The 17,487-nt window shown below is 45.2% G+C and overlaps 1 protein-coding gene across 2 annotated transcripts in view; it reads left to right on the plus strand.

Moving 5' to 3' along the window:
- The window catches only part of LOC143107441 (teashirt homolog 3-like), an 18,720-nt gene extending 4,754 nt beyond the window's left edge, over positions 1-13,966 (plus strand). For both annotated transcript variants that reach the window (XM_076271490.1, XM_076271491.1), the window contains exon 2: positions 9,823-13,966. In XM_076271490.1, coding sequence (XP_076127605.1) covers positions 9,823-13,178 — 3,356 coding nt within the window. In that variant the 3' untranslated portion in view covers positions 13,179-13,966. The remainder of the gene's footprint in view (positions 1-9,822) is intronic.
- Positions 13,967-17,487: the final 3,521 nt, after the last annotated feature.

Genomic DNA, 17,487 nt, shown 5'->3' on the forward strand with positions numbered 1-17,487 from the left:
GTGTGTGTCTGTGTGTGTGTGTGTGTGTGTGTACACATGCATGCGTGCATTTCTGAGATAATGAGAGAATAACATTTATTTTTATTATATACTGCACATATTGCACATTGCACATATTTGTTATTGCAGTTATGCCGATACAAGGTGTCCACATATGAAACTGAGAGACCTCTGTACCCTGATCACTTGCTGTGGACAGATGAAGCCACTATCCAGAAGTGCATTCAGGAGTATTTCTATTGCTCAGTTCATCTTTTCCATGAGGCCATAAATAAAGACATAAATACATCTGTGTCCACACATATATCTCATGCGTAATGTATTTGTGCTTGTATATAGGCTGTGTGAAAGAGATACAGGGAGAGGGGGAGAGGGAGTGAGTGAGAGATAAAAATCCCATGTAGGTTGGTCTGTGTGTGTGTGTGTGTGTGTGTGTGTGTGTGTTTGAGAGAGAGACAGAGAGAGAGAGACTGTGTGTTTGTGTGTGTGTGTGTGTGTGTGTGTGTGTGTGTGTATTTAGGACTGACAGGCATCACTCACGTGGAGATGGCCTGTAAATGAACCCCATGCTTCACTCAGCCACTCTGGACCCCTCCACAGGAGAATGATAGATACTGCTTTAACAGAGACAGACAGGTGGAGAGAGAGAGCGAGAGAGAGAGAGAAAGTGAGAGAGAGGGAGGGAGAGAGAGAGAGAGATTAATGAAGGACACAAGGCTTATGAAGCCATTCATCATTGTGGATAATTCAGACATGCTGTGTTAAGCTGTAACCTGAGAGAGAGAGGGGATAGAGAGTGAAAGAGAGGGAGGGAGAGAAAGTGAGAGTTGTTGAGAGAGAGAGAGAGAGAGAGAGAAAGCAAGGCTTGGTATGTCTTCTGTATGATGGATAGCCTTGCTCTTGCTGTGTGTTACCCGACACCAGTATACATGTACACGTAGGAAAATGTTCAGATGCACAGGCCTGCACATACACACACACACACACACACACACAACAGGATACAATACTCACTGTTACTCTGCCCCCATCTACTGTAAGCAATCATGACATAATTGAAACATATTGAAACTTAATATGTTCTTATTATCTCGAAAAAAAGATTTTGTTGTGATTAAAATCTAGTGATAAACATTTGGTTCTATTTTCATTTTGTATGGAAAAACATGACCAGACTGCCTCCCTGCTCTCAGATAAAAGTCACGATGTGGCCACAGAGAAGGGCTACCCTGGGGCAGGCAACAAAGGTTGCTGTGTTTTTCATTCCTTCATTCTTCTCTTTCTTCCTTTTAGCATCTCTTTCTTCCTTCCTTTCTTCCTTTCTTTCTCACTCTCTCTTTGCCCCTCTTTCCTCTGGAGAGTAATGATGCCATCCATCTTAGGGCTGAGTTCCTCCCCTCTGTGTTGCTAGGCGATCAGAGCAAGCAGATGTTTGCTTTGAGTGATTCAGAAACCCTGCCAATCACCCGTGCCAGGTGAGATCCGTTAGCAACGCCGTGTGGTCATGGGGGAAGGGGTGTGTGTGTGTGTGTGTGTGTGTGTGTGTGTGTGTGTGTGTGTTTGGGGAGGGCGGTTGAATGGCAGAGTGTGAGATTGTGTGATGGAAACATGCCCACTGCCAGTGACTGTTTAGAGGAGGGGGTGACAGTTTGAGCTGTTCTCAGCTATGTACTAAAATAAGGACAGGAGCTATGGATGTCTTCAGGGAACAGTCTCAATGTTGTGTTTAGTGAAACGAAAGGCTTTTTTGGCAGTTAGACATCTGTTTTATATGCACATTTAGGTGAACATTTGTGTGTGTGTGTGTGTGTGTGTGTGTGTGTGTGTGTGTGTGTGTGTGTGTGTGTATCTGCATGTTTTCCTCTGCAGTCTTGTCAGGTAACTCCCACTGCTCCTGGGACCCTGGTCCTGGAGACTATAGGCTCTAGTAGCCTGAGCTGGTCCTGGTTGGATGGCCGGTCCTGGTCCAGGCCGATATTGGCTCTGTGTCTAGTCTACCAAGAACACTCCCCATATGAGCAGTTCTCCTATATAAACACTTCTCCCATATACTTCCCATTTGAACACTTCTCATATAAACACATTTCTGTGGGATACCTGAGCAGCCTTCATGTTACACATAGTCCAGTTTATATTGGGTTTTTTATCATCATCCCTTCCATGAAGTCAACAGTGTTGAATATGAGTTATGCCAAATTATATATGAGTAAGACTTGGTGACATGGGTGTATATCCCATGTTATGATGGGATATTATTTGGAAGGTTTGACATGGATGTGAATATGAATGAAAATAATGTGAAAAAGCTGTGGGTAGCTGAGAAAAATGTCAGGGAGGGGGGATGTTCCTCTAGGCTAGAGAGATCTTGTAATTGTGTTTGTGCTGGGCTGGTGTAACTGGGTGATTCGTTGTGAAGATTGTGACCCTCCACACCATGGATTACACACATTAGACAATCACAAGTGCACATTAGGGAGGCGAACAATAGCTACCCTGGAGGATAGGTGAAGACAGAATAACACACACACAACACACACACACACACACACAACAATAGCTACCCTGGAGGATAGGTGAAGACAGAATAACACACACACAACACACACAACACACACACACACACACACAACAATAGCTACCCTGGAGGATAGGTGAAGACAGAATAACACACACACAACACACACACACACACACACACACACAACAATAGCTACCCTGGAGGATAGGTGAAGACAGAATAGCACACACACAACACACACAACACACACACACACACACACAACAATAGCTACCCTGGAGGTTAGGTGAAGACAGAATAGGAGAGGAGGGGGGTTGCAGACAAGCACATATATACACAAACACACACATGCACATGTGTGCACTACACACACTCACACACACACACACACACACACACATAGTGCCCTACTGTTTCAGTTAGTTAGAGAACAGAAAGATAGACAAAATAACAGTTTATCATGTGTGAGTGTGTGTGTGTGAGTGTGTTTATCATGTGTGAGTGTGTGTGTGTGAGTGTGTTTATCATGTGTGAGTGTGTGTGTGTGAGTGTGTTTATCATGTGTGAGTGTGTGTGTGTGAGTGTGTTTATCATGTGTGAGTGTGTGTGTGTGAGTGTGTTTATCATGTGTGAGTGTGTGTGTGTGAGTGTGTTTATCATGTGTGAGTGTGTGTGTGTGAGTGTGTTTATCATGTGTGAGTGTGTATGTGTGAGTGTGTTTATCATGTGTGAGTGTGTGTGTGTGAGTGTGTTTATCATGTGTGAGTGTGTATGTGTGAGTGTGTTTATCATGTGTGAGTGTGTATGTGTGAGTGTGTTTATCATGTGTGAGTGTGTGTGTGTGAGTGTGTTTATCATGTGTGAGTGTGTATGTGTGGCAAGAAGGGAAAGACAGAGAGAACAGATAGACAGACATTCGACAGTCAGTCATGTGGACAGATGGCAAACACAGACGTTATTGCATATTTGAAGTTTTGGGGCGATGGCTTGTATCTTAGAGACACACACCATTGTTCCATGCATCATAAATCACCAGGGTGTGTGTGTGTGTGTGTGTATATGTGTGTGTGTGTGTGCACGAACGCCACAGACCCCTCTGGCTATTTTGTTTTTCATCAGAAAGAAACCAAACACCCACATTACTGTTTTATTACCTTACTAAATCAGAGAGGTTGTCAATCAAGCCGCGCACAATAATTGGATTTGGGTGTCGCCTCCTGCGTGGGATTGTAAATCAGTCGGGGCTGAATTAAAAGATACAGCGTGAACCCCCGTGCCCTGTGAAGGCCTTCCTGAGGTGCCCTTAAGCTCTCCTCTCTGCTTTACTGCCAGTCATTCGCATCCCCCTCAATGGACATTAATGCTCCATACATTTAACCTCCCTGCGTATACAGACTGAAGATTTATACTGTAGATCATAGTACGCCCAGGGCAGAGCTCGCTTTCATTATCTTCTCATGACCCGTGCTAAACCACATTGAGAAATGGGAACGGAGGGAAGGAACAGGCTAAAACACATACGTTTCACTCGCTGAAGAAGAAACAGGCTAAAACACATACGTTTCACTCACTGAAGAAGAAACAGGCTAAAACACATACGTTTCACTCACTGAAGAAGAAACAGGCTAAAACACATACGTTTCACTCACTGAAGAAGAAACAGGCTAAAACACATACGTTTCACTCACTGAAGAAGAAACAGGCTAAAACACATACGTTTCACTCACTGAAGAAGAAACAGGCTAAAACACATACGTTTCACTCACTGAAGAAGAAACAGGCTAAAACACATACGTTTCACTCACTGAAGAAGAAACAGGCTAAAACACATACGTTTCACTCACTGAAGAAGGAACAGGCTAAAACACATACGTTTTCACTCACTGAGCAAGTAAAGCTGTGTTTTCAAGTGAGGAAGCTCATCTTCATACACTTAGAAAAATAACCCATTCGATTGACTTAATTGTAATGTGGACATTGGTTGTTGGTACATTTAATGAAATGTTCATGCTGTGATGATGACCCAGTATGAGCAACTAATACTAGCCTACATGAAATATACTTGTCACTTCAATGTCATTGTGTTATACAGGTAGAGAGGCATGTACTGAGAGTAGGCATTTAAATGTTGCAATTAATATTGCAGTGTCAATGCTAATAGAAGATAATTTGCAGTTACTTCATCTTGAGATAAAACCTTCTGCCTAAGATGTGCCACATCATTCAAAAGCATGTATTGTAGTTTGACATGGTGATATGATATGGACCACTGATATCGAGGGCATGCTTAATACATAATGCACTTATGAAAGGAACAAAGCATGGCTCATCTCAAAGATCTGGCATAACTAACATTAAAAACAACTAATGTAAAACCTTTTGGCAACACTGATAGCTGCTTGATTATCTTAGTGCCCTTGCAAAGGCTTATGGAAACATGGCAACAATCAATTGCCTTACTGTTTTAGTAGTTACTTAGGTGCTTCACATTCTGTTAGATAAATACATTGCTGTGGCAAAATATGTTAGGTCAATGTAATAGCACTGTGTCGAAAGAGAAACATGACTAGTTTGTGTAATTCCATGTTTTGTGGTTTAGTATTGTGACAACCCCTCTTTTTCCCTTTTTCTTTACATGGTATACACTACCTAACATGATTCATTCAGATGATGGAATGCTAAATTGGAATGACTATTGAACATTATAAAGTTCTGTCATACAAAACTAGACTGGTTTATGTAATTGTAACATAATGTGGTTTGATAAATTGGAAAGCCATCTTTTTAACGCAGATACATGAAGGACATGATTTAACATAATACAAGTAAAAATAATGTATTTTCATTTGCACTATGTTAAATCATTCATTTTTATGTCAGTGTCTAGACAGACAGAGGCTTTAGTCATCGTCTCAGTTTAGCACAAATTCAGGCCGGAAAGAACAGGGAGACATTTAACATTTCTGCACTGCTGGTCTTTTCTTAGACAGAAGGTGGTCATGTCCCTCTGGCAGCAGCCCCTTGTACTTGAGCATCTGGTCCAGAAAGGATGAAATGATCCCTCTCTTATTCCTCCATTGTATCCTTTCATGCTGATCTAGACGCCGTGGACAGGCAGGGACGAGGGAAGAGAGAGGGTGATGGTGGTGCGGGAGGTGGTGGACGAGGGAAGAGAGAGGGTGGTGGTGGTGTGGACGGTGGTGGTGTGGGGCCGCTGGAGAGGAGAGAGCTGGCTATTGTGCGTATTTGTCCGAGCATGAGCAATTTGGTGGTCCAGACGGCCGTAACGTCGTCGGCGTAATTGTCTCCGGGACAACGCGAGCGAGCAGACGGGGGAAGTGATGATGTCGTTTTATTTACACCTGGCTGGCCTTCTTTTTACGAGCCAAGCCAGGGAGGAGGAGGAGGGGTGGGGGAGGGATTGAGCGTTTGCCAGGCACACTGGCCCTGACTGACAGCCTCTGATCAGGCCTGTCGGGCCTGATCACCGGAGACTGGCAGGTAATGGATCCCCGGTGACAACCCCAATCTCTGAGGGGAGTATGGCTGCCTCCCCCAGCCTGTCACTCATCTATTATGGCCCCTTTTTCCCTCTTCCTGCCCAGTGGCCTGACTCCGCCACCGCGGGAGTGGACGAGACGAGTGCAGACGGGCGGTTGTGCGGGCAGCCGCGGAGGGGTCACTGTGTAAATAGAAGCTGTTTGGGCTCTAATGTCTCCTGTCAAGCTTGTGCGAGCAAGAATCTATATGTGTATTTGTATGTGTGTGCGTGTGTGTGTGTGTGTAAGTGTGTGTGTGTGTGTGTGTGTTATATATCTATGTGTGTTAACATGCTTAACTGCGACATTTTCAAAGGATACGTGTTTTATTGTACTTGTCAATCAAACTCCTACATGTATATTACAATTCTAATTACTGATCTGATTTTGATCATACATCTTACAGATGCTGCAAGCAAGCTGACTTCAATTTGAACACACTTCTATTTGTCTGTATTCATGAGAGAGGGGGATGAGAGAAAGAGAGCGAGAGAAGTGAAGGAGGTAGTAAGAGAGAGAAGAGAGAGAGAGAAGAGAGAGAGAATGAATGAAGAGAGAGAGAGAGAGAATGAATGAAGAGAGAGAGAGAGAGAGAGAATGCAGGCACAGATGTAAAAGATGATTAAAAGATGATTAGCTGTTTGTTGATGAAGTGATTGATGAAGTGGTTGCTAATGGCGTGTTCAGATGAGTTGATGAGTGATGAGTTGGTGTGTATGATGATGATGGGGTTTGTAGAGGTGGATGTCTGTGTGTTTTCAGTTGTTGCATGTGCATTATTAACATTTTTGTTGATTAGGTGTGTGTGTTTCAGCGTTTTAAGGTCTGTTAATTTGAGTTAAACCAGGCATCTCTGAAAGTGTGTGTCGGTGTGTGTGCTAACGAGGTCTTTTGTCTAAGAAGACATTTTGGGTCCATCCTCTGAGGAGTGTTGAGTGTTGTTGAGACACAGGGGGTCAGATGTCAGGTGATGGGAGCCTCAGTCATTTTGTCCCTCAGACACAAAGACACACAGACACACAGACAGACTGATTGACTGACAGGGTAAATATACTCCCATATATAGCACCATATTTAAGCATAGTGTGCATGCCACCAATGTTGCCACCAACATGATTCCACCAAATTGTTGCATCCCTACGATTTTGTGTGCATTGATTGTGCATGTTCAAATAAGATTTAAACCACTGGCTCAGGGTCAAGAGAAAACGTTATCCATGTTTGTTATGTACAGTATTCATTTTGCAGATGCAACGTACAGCGCTGATGAACATTTTCATTAGCATGCTTCCTGGGATTAAAACTACTGAGAGGCCCGATGATAAAATGAGAGATTTGTTTATTTCATGCTTCAGCGAATCATATCTGATTAGATTCCCAGCGATGGCATTCTAAAGTATATAGCTATCACTATCACCACACAGATGGAGCTTGATCTCTATCGCACTCAGTAGGGATGGAGGAGTGAATGGTCAGACCTATGAAAAATGAAACAGTCTTTTCTGTTTTCTTTTCTGTTGTTCTTCAAACATTTCAAACATTGTTATTGAGTGATTGATATTGTGTGCTGTCGCCAACAGACATGTCCTCAAAAGCAAAACTAGTGGACATGGTGACACAAATGGTGACACTCATTCACACTGCCCAGACACAATGTGTGTTTTGCAGCATAACTAGGCCATAAGGATACATCAAGCACAGAAAGAGAGAAGGATGGAGACTGAGAGACTCACACACACATATAAAGACTCACACACACATAAAGACTCACACACACATAAAGACTCACACACACATAAAGACTCACACACATATAAAGACTCACACTGTCACACACATATAAAGACTCACACACACACATAAAGACTCACACACATATAAAGACTCACACACACACATAAAGACTCACACACATATAAAGACTCACACACATAAAGACTCACACACACATAAAGACTCACACACATATAAAGACTCACACACATAAAGACTCACACACACATAAAGACTCACACACATATAAAGACTCACACACACATTAAGACTCACACATATAAAGACTCACACATATAAAGACTCACACATATAAAGACTCACACATATAAAGACTCACAGACATATAAAGAGTTTGGTTTCAAAACGCTATATCCTCCATTTTAATGCATTTTCATAAATCATTTGTTTTAATTTTGTTTTTCAAGTAATTTCGGTGGAAATGTAGTTGGGTATTGTTATTTGATTTATCTTCACTCAATCAAAACAACAGAACTGCAATTTTATTGATATTACCTGAAATACACAAATAAATAACACGACTTTAATTGACTTGACTTATTAATGTTTTCAAAAATGGATTTATAGCTTCTTATGCCATGGGGTCAGAAAAGAAGGAGGGAAAGAATAGGAGAGATGAGGATGGTGGAGAGAGAGAGAAAGTTAGAAAGAGAGGGGGGTTGCTTTGTCCTTGTAAATGTGTCAGACAGAGATGCCCTGGCAGACTCAGGCCCTTGCTCACACACGCACACGCACACACACACGCGCGCACACACACACACACACACACACACACACACACACACACACACACACACACACACACACACACACACACACACACACACACACACACACACACACACACACACACACACACACACACACACACACACACACACACACACACACACACACACACACACACACACACACACACACACACACACACACACACACACACACACACACACACACACACACACACACACACACACACACACACACACACACACACACACACACACACACACACACACACACACACACACACACACACACACACACACACACACACACACACACACACACACTTCACCTGTCTGAGGTGCATTCGTGTTGTTGATGATGTGAAGTGACAGGCTGCTTATGTGACTCTGTCTCCCATCTTCCCTTTTAACCTCTATCTCTCTCTCTCTCTCTCTCTCTCTCTGTGTGTGTGTGTGTGTGTGCATCTGGGTGTGTGGTGTCTATGTGTGTGTGTGTGTGTGTGCATCTGGGTGTGTGGTGTCTATGTGTGTGTTGTGTGTGTGTGTACATCTGGGTGTGTGATGTGTGTGTGTGTGCACTCATGTCTTACAAAACATCATCATTGCCATGTTTTTTGCCCGTCTCCTTCAACCACCTCCTCATCTCTCTCTATCTGACTTCAGCTTACACCCTGGATCCCAGGGAGCCACTTTAGCATTGCATGACTCATGGAAAGATTGATGAAACATCACAAGGTGTTGCATGTCATGGTCTTATTCAGATGTCTTTCTCCTGAAACTCCAGTGAGGCCCAGTAGAAGATTCTAGAAGAGCCAGAGGTGGCTTGGGGATTCCTGTGGGGTTCTGTGGGATGTTGGAGACGCAGGGAATTGACATTAGTATGCTGACGTGGGCACATCTAATATACAGTGGTCACCTCCACAATCTGGAGCATTTCTGGGGAATTTAGCAAGTGTTTCAAGTTGTTGTGCTTATAAATGTGTCAATGATGTCAGAAGTCACCATTAGATGATCCTTTTTATGGACACTTTTCTGCTTTTTGATTGCAAACTCCTAAAACTAATAACAAGTAAACACTTTCATTCTGTTTTTAAGACAGAAATTATGGTCTGTTTAATCATCATGAACGTTCTGTGCTCTGTGCTGTGCTGTGAATTGAATAAGAATTCCAGCCTGTTGATCCTGGGTTCTTAATTCTAAATGGATGTCTGTCCCTCCCCAGCCTACTCCCCAGAAGACACCCCAGAGCAGACAGCTGAAGGAAGAGAAGTGCTGGACAATGAAGACCCAGCCACTGACCACAGACTGCAGATGGACAGCTCCTGCCCACGGTCTGGCCCACTCACACCAGGCCCTGAGAGTGACCAGGACGCCTGCCTGACTGACCTCTCCTCCCACGACCTGGACAGCGAGTCCCACCTGAGCGAGCCTAGCGACCGCATGTCTGACTTTGGTGACTCTGTGAAAAACGAGGAGGTGGCCAGCCGAGGCTCGCGGAAGCGCCGGCCGGGGACGGAAGATTCCGGAAGCATCAGTCCAAGCAGCCTGGAGCAGATGAGGGCCATATACAGCAGTTTCCTCACCAACTCCTACTGGTCCTCACTGGGCCTCAGACAGCCCAGTTCTGAGAGCATGCCATTCCCCAATAACAGCCCTGCCAACCCCAGTAGTGCCACAACCACCAGCAGCAGCAGCAGTGGCAGCACCAGTGCCTTTGACTGGCACCAGTCAGCCATGGCCAAGACCCTCCAGCAGCAGGCCCTACCGAGCCCTCTCCCTCTGGTCATCCAGGATCCAGGCCTGGTCAGCACCATCCACCTTCAGCGCCAGAGCACCAGGCTGTACGGCTCCATCTTCACCGGCGCCAGCAAGTTCCGCTGTAAAGGCTGCAGCTTGGCCTTTGAGACCTTGGTCGAGTTGACCGTGCACATGAACGAGACGGGTCACTACCGCGACGACAACCACTCCAAGGATGGCAGCGGCGCCAAGTCCTGGTCCAAGCCGCGGAAGCGCTCCCTGCTGGAGATGGAGGGGAAGGACGACGCTCAGAAGGTGCTGAGGTGCATGTACTGCGGTCACTCGTTCGAGTCGCTGCAGGACCTCAGCGTGCACATGATCAAGACCAAACACTACCAGAAGGTTCCGCTGAAGGAGCCCATGCCATCCGTGGCGGCAAAGATGGTGGCCCAGTCCAGAAAGAGACTCCCAGTTGACCTGGACTTTCTCATTCCCCAGTCCAAAGAAAGGCCTCCAAAAGAGTCCTGCGTCAGTAAGAATCACCAAGAGAAGCTCCCTGATGCTGGGGCTGTTGTCACAAACAATCACCATGGAAATCAAAACAATGGGAGTGGCGGCACGTGGCAGTTTGAGTCTCACAAATCACAGATTCTGAAGTGCATGGAGTGTGGGACCTCCCATGATTCTTTGCAGGAACTAACTGCCCACATGGTTGTCACGGGGCACTTCATTAACGTCAATAACATTGCCATGAAAAAATCAGAGGTTGCCCCTTTATCCGGACCAACCTCCCCCACAGAAGAGAAGAGCCAAACTGTGCCACTGCCTCCCTCCTCCCTGTCCTCTTCTCCTGCCTCTCTCTCATCCCCCTGCATGTCCCCCTCCTCTCGTAACACTGGCCTCAAACAGGAGGACTCCGACAGCAAGCACAGCCCACTACTCTCGTCTGAGGACCAGAAAGTCGAGAAGTCCTCCAAATACAACTATCTGACCGAGGAGGACCTGAAAGAGAGCCCCAAGTTGGGCTCGGACATCCTGAAGTCTCTGGAGAACACGGTCTCGTCAGCCATTCACAAAGCGCAGACGGGGTCGCCCAGCTGGGGCGGCTACCAGAGCATTCATGCTGCCTACCAGCTGCCCAGCATGGCCAGTCCATTCCAGGTCATTCCTGGCAGGAGTTCTGGCCTTAGGTGTCCTGCAGTCAGCAGAGAAAGCCCGTCCCTGGGCAAGAGCCAAGGGCTGACCTCACCTGCCAGCAGCCACTCCCCTGCATCTCCTGCATGTCAATCACTGACTTCAGAGGCCAATAAAAGCACTTCCTCCTCTCTTGTCCCACCCTCTTGTCACCCGGTCAACCTGCAGGCCATGCAGGAGCTCGTGAAGAGAGTGACGGAGAAGATGGCGAAAGTGGAGAAACAGATGAGGCCTGTGGAAGCTGATGCAGTTCTGGTGATAAAGGAAAGTCCTACTCCCGACAGTGGTCGGTCTTTGGAATCTGCTGACCAGAGCCCACACAAAGAACTGCAGCCCTTAGCCGCACTGGAGCAAACTGGCTCAGAGCAGCCCTCTGACACAGAGAGTAATGTAGCAGAGGAGAGGAGCGAGACAGAGCCAGAGAGCCAGATGACTGATCTAGTCAAATCTCCCAGACCTGCTTTGGACGCTAGCACTGCCATTATTACCAACCATTCAGTGCCAGAGCAGCCTTTTGTCAATCCCTTAAGTGCACTACAGTCAGTGATGAATCTGCATCTTGGCAAAGTGGCCAAGCCTGCTATGCGAGAGGCAGATCCTATGAGCATGCTCTTCAAGATGAGTAACAGCATGGCCGACAAGGTTGCTGTAGCAACACCCCTTCCTGCAAACAGCAAGAAGACCGAACTGTGTGTCGAAAGTTTCCAGGAGGTCGACAAAGACCAGCCAATTGATTTGTCCAAGGGCAAGAGCGACAGGCCTCGTTGTTTGACTGCATCTTCTACAACATCAGCCACGCTCAGAGCCACGACATATCCACCTGTGCTGCCAAGCCAGCCCCCTACAAACACACCCATAGATAGACCTCTCCCCATGAGCGAGGCTTTTCAGGAGAGTGCTCTGGCGGACATCTCAGACATGGTGCGCAACCTAACCCAATCCCATGTCGTCACGAAGGCCACGAAACACAGTGGACGCCTGGAGAGGACCAGCAGCGAGAGAGCCGTGGCAACGCCAGGAGATGCGGAGGAGGACGTGCCGTCTCACAGGCGCAAGGGCCGGCAGTCCAACTGGAACGTCCAGCACCTCCTCATCCTCCAGGCGCAGTTCACCGCCAGCCTGCGGCGCTCAGCTGAGGGCCAGTACGTTCCGCCGGACCTGAGCCTCAAGGAGCGTACGCACATCTCCCACGTCACGGGCCTCTCCATGACGACCATCAGCCACTGGCTGGCCAACGTCAAGTACCAGCTGAGGCGCTCAGGCCGCACCAAGTTCCTGAAGAACCTGGACTCGGGCCAGCCGGCGTTCTTCTGCAGCCAGTGTTCCACACAGATCCAGACGCCGTCGGCTTACGTAGAACACCTGGAATCCCACCTGGGCTTCCGTCTCAAGGACCTGGCCAAGGTCTCGGGGGAGAAAGCAGCTCAGCAGCTCAGAAAGCAGGCGGTGTGGTCTAACAAAGCCCCGGCTGATAAACAAGCGGCTTCTCATTTGCCCTCGCTGTACGAGGAAGGGAAGTGTGTGCTTCTTGGCTGCAAGTTTTGCAAGCAGACTTTCACAAGCAAGCATGCACTTAGACTCCATACATGCCAAATACATGGGCGAACAGAGGACCTTCCACCGAAAGGTCTCAAAATGGAGACGTAGATTAGTTCCTGGAATCAAGACTGACTTTGTTGAAAACGCATAAAAGACACAAACTTTGAGTAAACAAAAAATCACATTTACACTTCATTGCCTATTTCAAAACAGACAACTTAGGACTGTGGTGAATAGTTCTATTTTGATATATTATATGTTATGATATTTTTAAACAAATATTATTTCCAAAATATTATTTGTACATGTGAACGAAGTATCTTAAAATGCTATATTAAATGTCTTTAATGAACAAGTTAAATATCAGCGTCAGCCTGGAATGAAAAGCAGTGAGTATTCTCCACGGAGAATAAGTTATGTCATATTCAAGAGCTGCTTACCATCGCACATACAGTAGACGTTGTGTTCATAATATAAGATCCTGTATAAGCAGAGATTTTAAGGTTTAAGTTCATGTATATATACACAATCAAATGTATTACTGGATGGGTTAGTGCACTTTCAAAAACTAATGTTTTTCATTAACATAGAGAAGTTAGCTAATTTCAGCAGAAAAGCACCAATGTTGTTTTGCACAGTATTATTGCATAATATTTAGTTTCAGATGGATTGTTTTTATTCTCCATATTACCTAAAAATACACAACATAATAAAGATAAGAGTCTGTGTTTTTGTTGTAAGGCTGGTTGTCCATATTGTACACTTTCGTCTGTTAATTAAGGATGATTGAAAAAAAATTCCACAATAATAAAATGTCCTGTTTAAATAATTACCTTTACTATCAATCACGAATGTTATGAATGTTGCATTGTATCTGTTGTTAATATCGCTTTGGTAATTATTAAAAAAGCCTTTTTGTCATAAGATTACATGTTTTCACTTTCTTTCTTTGCAATTGTTTTTTGTGATATTGAAATAATTACATATTAATAACAATTGTCATTAACATAACGCAGTGACAAGATGTTGATCGAAGAACTTTTGACATAAGACATCAATACCATACACTATTAAAGACTCAACATAAAACCCTTTTTTTAAATGATCATTATTTCTTTGGTCTTTGCATAACATAAATATGTCTGAAATAATAGTGGATAAATTCTACAATTACTGTTCCCTTAACAACATTTCTCCTCACATGTTCCCTGGAAGATATATTTGATGTGCTTGTTTCAGGGGCGTAGTGATCTCTTGTCAGTGTCCTTTGGTCTGTATGTGTTCCACACCTCCACGTCTGATCCTCTCCCTCTCATTGTCTTGTGTTCTGTTAAATCCTGTTAGTATGGTTGAGTTGCTCTCTTGCAAAAGCAGATTAATTAACCCTCGGTGCGCCGAACAGCCATCACTCACACCGCAAGCTCATTATCATAAAACACTGCACCATTTTCACATTCTTCTCAAACAGACTCCATTACACGGGTGTTTAAGAGGTTTATAACTGAACTTCAGTAGCCTTTGAAATGGTATTTTACATTATGCAAAAGCACATAGTACTAACGGCTCTGTGTCTACTGAAGGATGGCTGCATAGCCGAGCCTTTTGGCCAGAGATGACTTACATAAAATATCTGATGGCTGTCTGCTGTTTGTGAGTTTGTTTCCGGATCATTAGGCATGATCTGAAAATTAGCCTTTGGGGTGACTTCTGCATCTGCAAAGGCAGCACACTGTTCATCTACTGAGATAAATGCAAACGCATCTTCCAACACGGACAGTGCAGCAGAGGCGCGCATTCAGTAACATTCCCCAATATCCTGTTGGTTTGGTGCTATTTGTATTGTTTATCTATTGTTTTATTTGCTGTCTGTTGTCTTAGCGATGAGGAAAAAAATACAATGACAGGAAGTAATGGGAAAAGAGGGACAGAGAGAGAAACAGAGAGAGAGAGAGAGAGAGAGACTGTTCTTCTCTAGTGCCTCCCATCAGCTCTTGTCATTGGCCTAATGAATATCATTTAAATTGCTCTGTATTTTGGAGGATTTCGTGTGTCAATCTAATCAGAGGAGGAGGTTGAGGACGGAGCTCAGACTAATGAAAGCAGAACAGGGTTTGACAGAGTGATGAGTGTCTGAGAGCTCTGTCTCGCACACACACACACACACACACACACACACACACAAACACACACAACCCACACACACACACACACACACACGCACACACAGGTTTAAACAAGGTCACAGACATGCCAATCAAGATGAAAGAAAGATATGTTGATGGAAAAAGAATTAGACAGTTAGGCACAAAAGTGTGTAGGTATCATGAGAGTTAAAGATTGTTTCCCCAATTTTAATGTGTGTATTTCACCTTTAAGGCCAATGCCATTTCTCACAATAATTTGTGAAGCATACTCCATATCCCACCATATGCCATATCCAATCCATTTCAAAATACACAACTCATTATAATTCAGAGCCACACTTTTAAACAAGCATCCTCTTGAATGAAAATATCAAACAAATTGGTTGATGGTCTCCGCTCATGAGTAGGTCCAGTCCAACTTCAGGGGTGCCTGCCTTTTGTGACGGCGGCTGTCGGCTTACATTGGCCTGAGACGCAATGTGATGTGACAGGGAGTGACCTCACCACGGGACGGGAGTGGAGAGGAGCGGAGAGGAGCGTCGGACGGTGAGGAGGGGAGAAGATGGGAAAGGGAAGGAAGAAGTGAAGAGAAAAAATGAGGAGGAGGAGGAGGAGGAGGAGGGGGGGTGAGAGGTAAGGGGTAATTGAAGGACAGGAGAAGAGAGGAGATGAGGGGGAGGAGAAGAGAAGAAAGAGGAAAGGAATGGACAGAGCAAAGAGAGGGAAAGTAAGAGGAAGATGGAGGTGTGAGGAGAGGGGGAAGGATGGAGGGAAATAGGGGGAAGAAAAGGATGAGAGACTGTAGGAAAGGAGAAAGAGAAAGGAAATGACTGCACAGGAGAGTAGGTTAGAGGAAAATAAGGTTCCTGACTTCACCTGGTGTGTGCGCTGAAGGTCAAATCACCAATGCCTAAAAAAATAACTGCACTGACAGCGGGTGTGTGAGAGTGTGTTTTCTAAATGTTGCTATATTTTCTAAATGTTGCTATATTTTCTAAATGTTGCTATATTTCTTTGAGAAAAGGAGCACAACGATTTACTCATTCAAGAGGCTCTCTGCAATGCAGTTTGCATCAACTGATGTCAAATGTTTTACGTCAACAGAAAAAAAAAAAACTAAGGTGAGCAAGGGCAGAAGCGCCAAATGCCAAAATCTCCGGCAGCTGGACAGGAAGTGAGTCTCACGCAGCTGACTTGCAGTTGGCCGCCCCTCCCATAGATAGCTGTCAGAAGCGTTTTCGCCTGAGCCCTGACAGATTTGCTAAAGACACTCGTTCCAGGGCTCTGCTCCGTATATCGTTAATTTAATGCATGATGACATGGCCAATTACTGTGAGCTACATGCTCAAATAGCATGTCAAAAGCTGTGTATCAATCCATTAGATCCTGTCTCGCAGCATGTTAAGTGCTACCTTAAGCTATATCTCCTGCAGGAAGCGAGGAGAAAACACGCTGACGGAGGCTAAACTCTGTGTTAGCTCATCTCGCAGTCGATCAGAGAAATGCCATCCTGCCAGGAGGTTGTTGACACACACTCACTGTCATACAAATACACACCGCAAACCTACACACACACACACACACACATTCTCTCTTGTCTCTCTCTTTCTCTTACACACACACACACTCACAGACACTCATAGACACACACACACACACACACACACACACACACAGACACACACACACACACACACACACACACACACAAAACAATTCTCCTTCAGAGGCAGCCACACACAGCGTTGAATACATGCATGTAAAAAGCCAGAGCATCTTTGATGACTGCTGCTACGCTGGCTGAATATGTCTGCTCTGTTTTCAAGCAGAGTAACGGCTCCCATGCCAAACTGTCCAAGCTGTCGTGTGGATTGACAGCGCATACAGCCGCAGTCAGTGCTTCAAGTGACACTGTCAAAGGCTCTTTTCACAAAGGATGACAAAAAAAACATCAAAATCAAATGCACAGGAATGGAGAGTGCCATCTTGGAGGCCCCCCACACATAAATAGCACAACAATGAGCAAGAAGCCAAGTGATGGTTGGATTACAGAATCTTGCTAACAGAGCCTGCTTCACAGCGTGTTTCTCCATTTCTCATCTCTCTTTTCCATCTTCTCCATCCCTCTCGCTCTCTCTCCCTCTCTCTCCCTCCCTCTCTCTCTCTCTCTCCCTCTCTCTCTCTCTCTCCCTCTCTCTCTCTCTCTCTCTCCTCTGCCCCTCCTGTTCCATTCTGACAGCTGGCCTGCTGGCTGGCGTTTGGGGTGAGTGACT

The sequence above is a fragment of the Alosa pseudoharengus genome, unplaced genomic scaffold, assembly GCF_046254945.1.
Source record: "Alosa pseudoharengus isolate Yale_2024_CS ecotype anadromous, Long Island Sound unplaced genomic scaffold, YU_APseudo_1.1 YU_APseudo_1.1_scf_10, whole genome shotgun sequence".
In the NCBI taxonomy this organism is placed as follows: Eukaryota; Metazoa; Chordata; class Actinopteri; order Clupeiformes; family Clupeidae; genus Alosa; species Alosa pseudoharengus.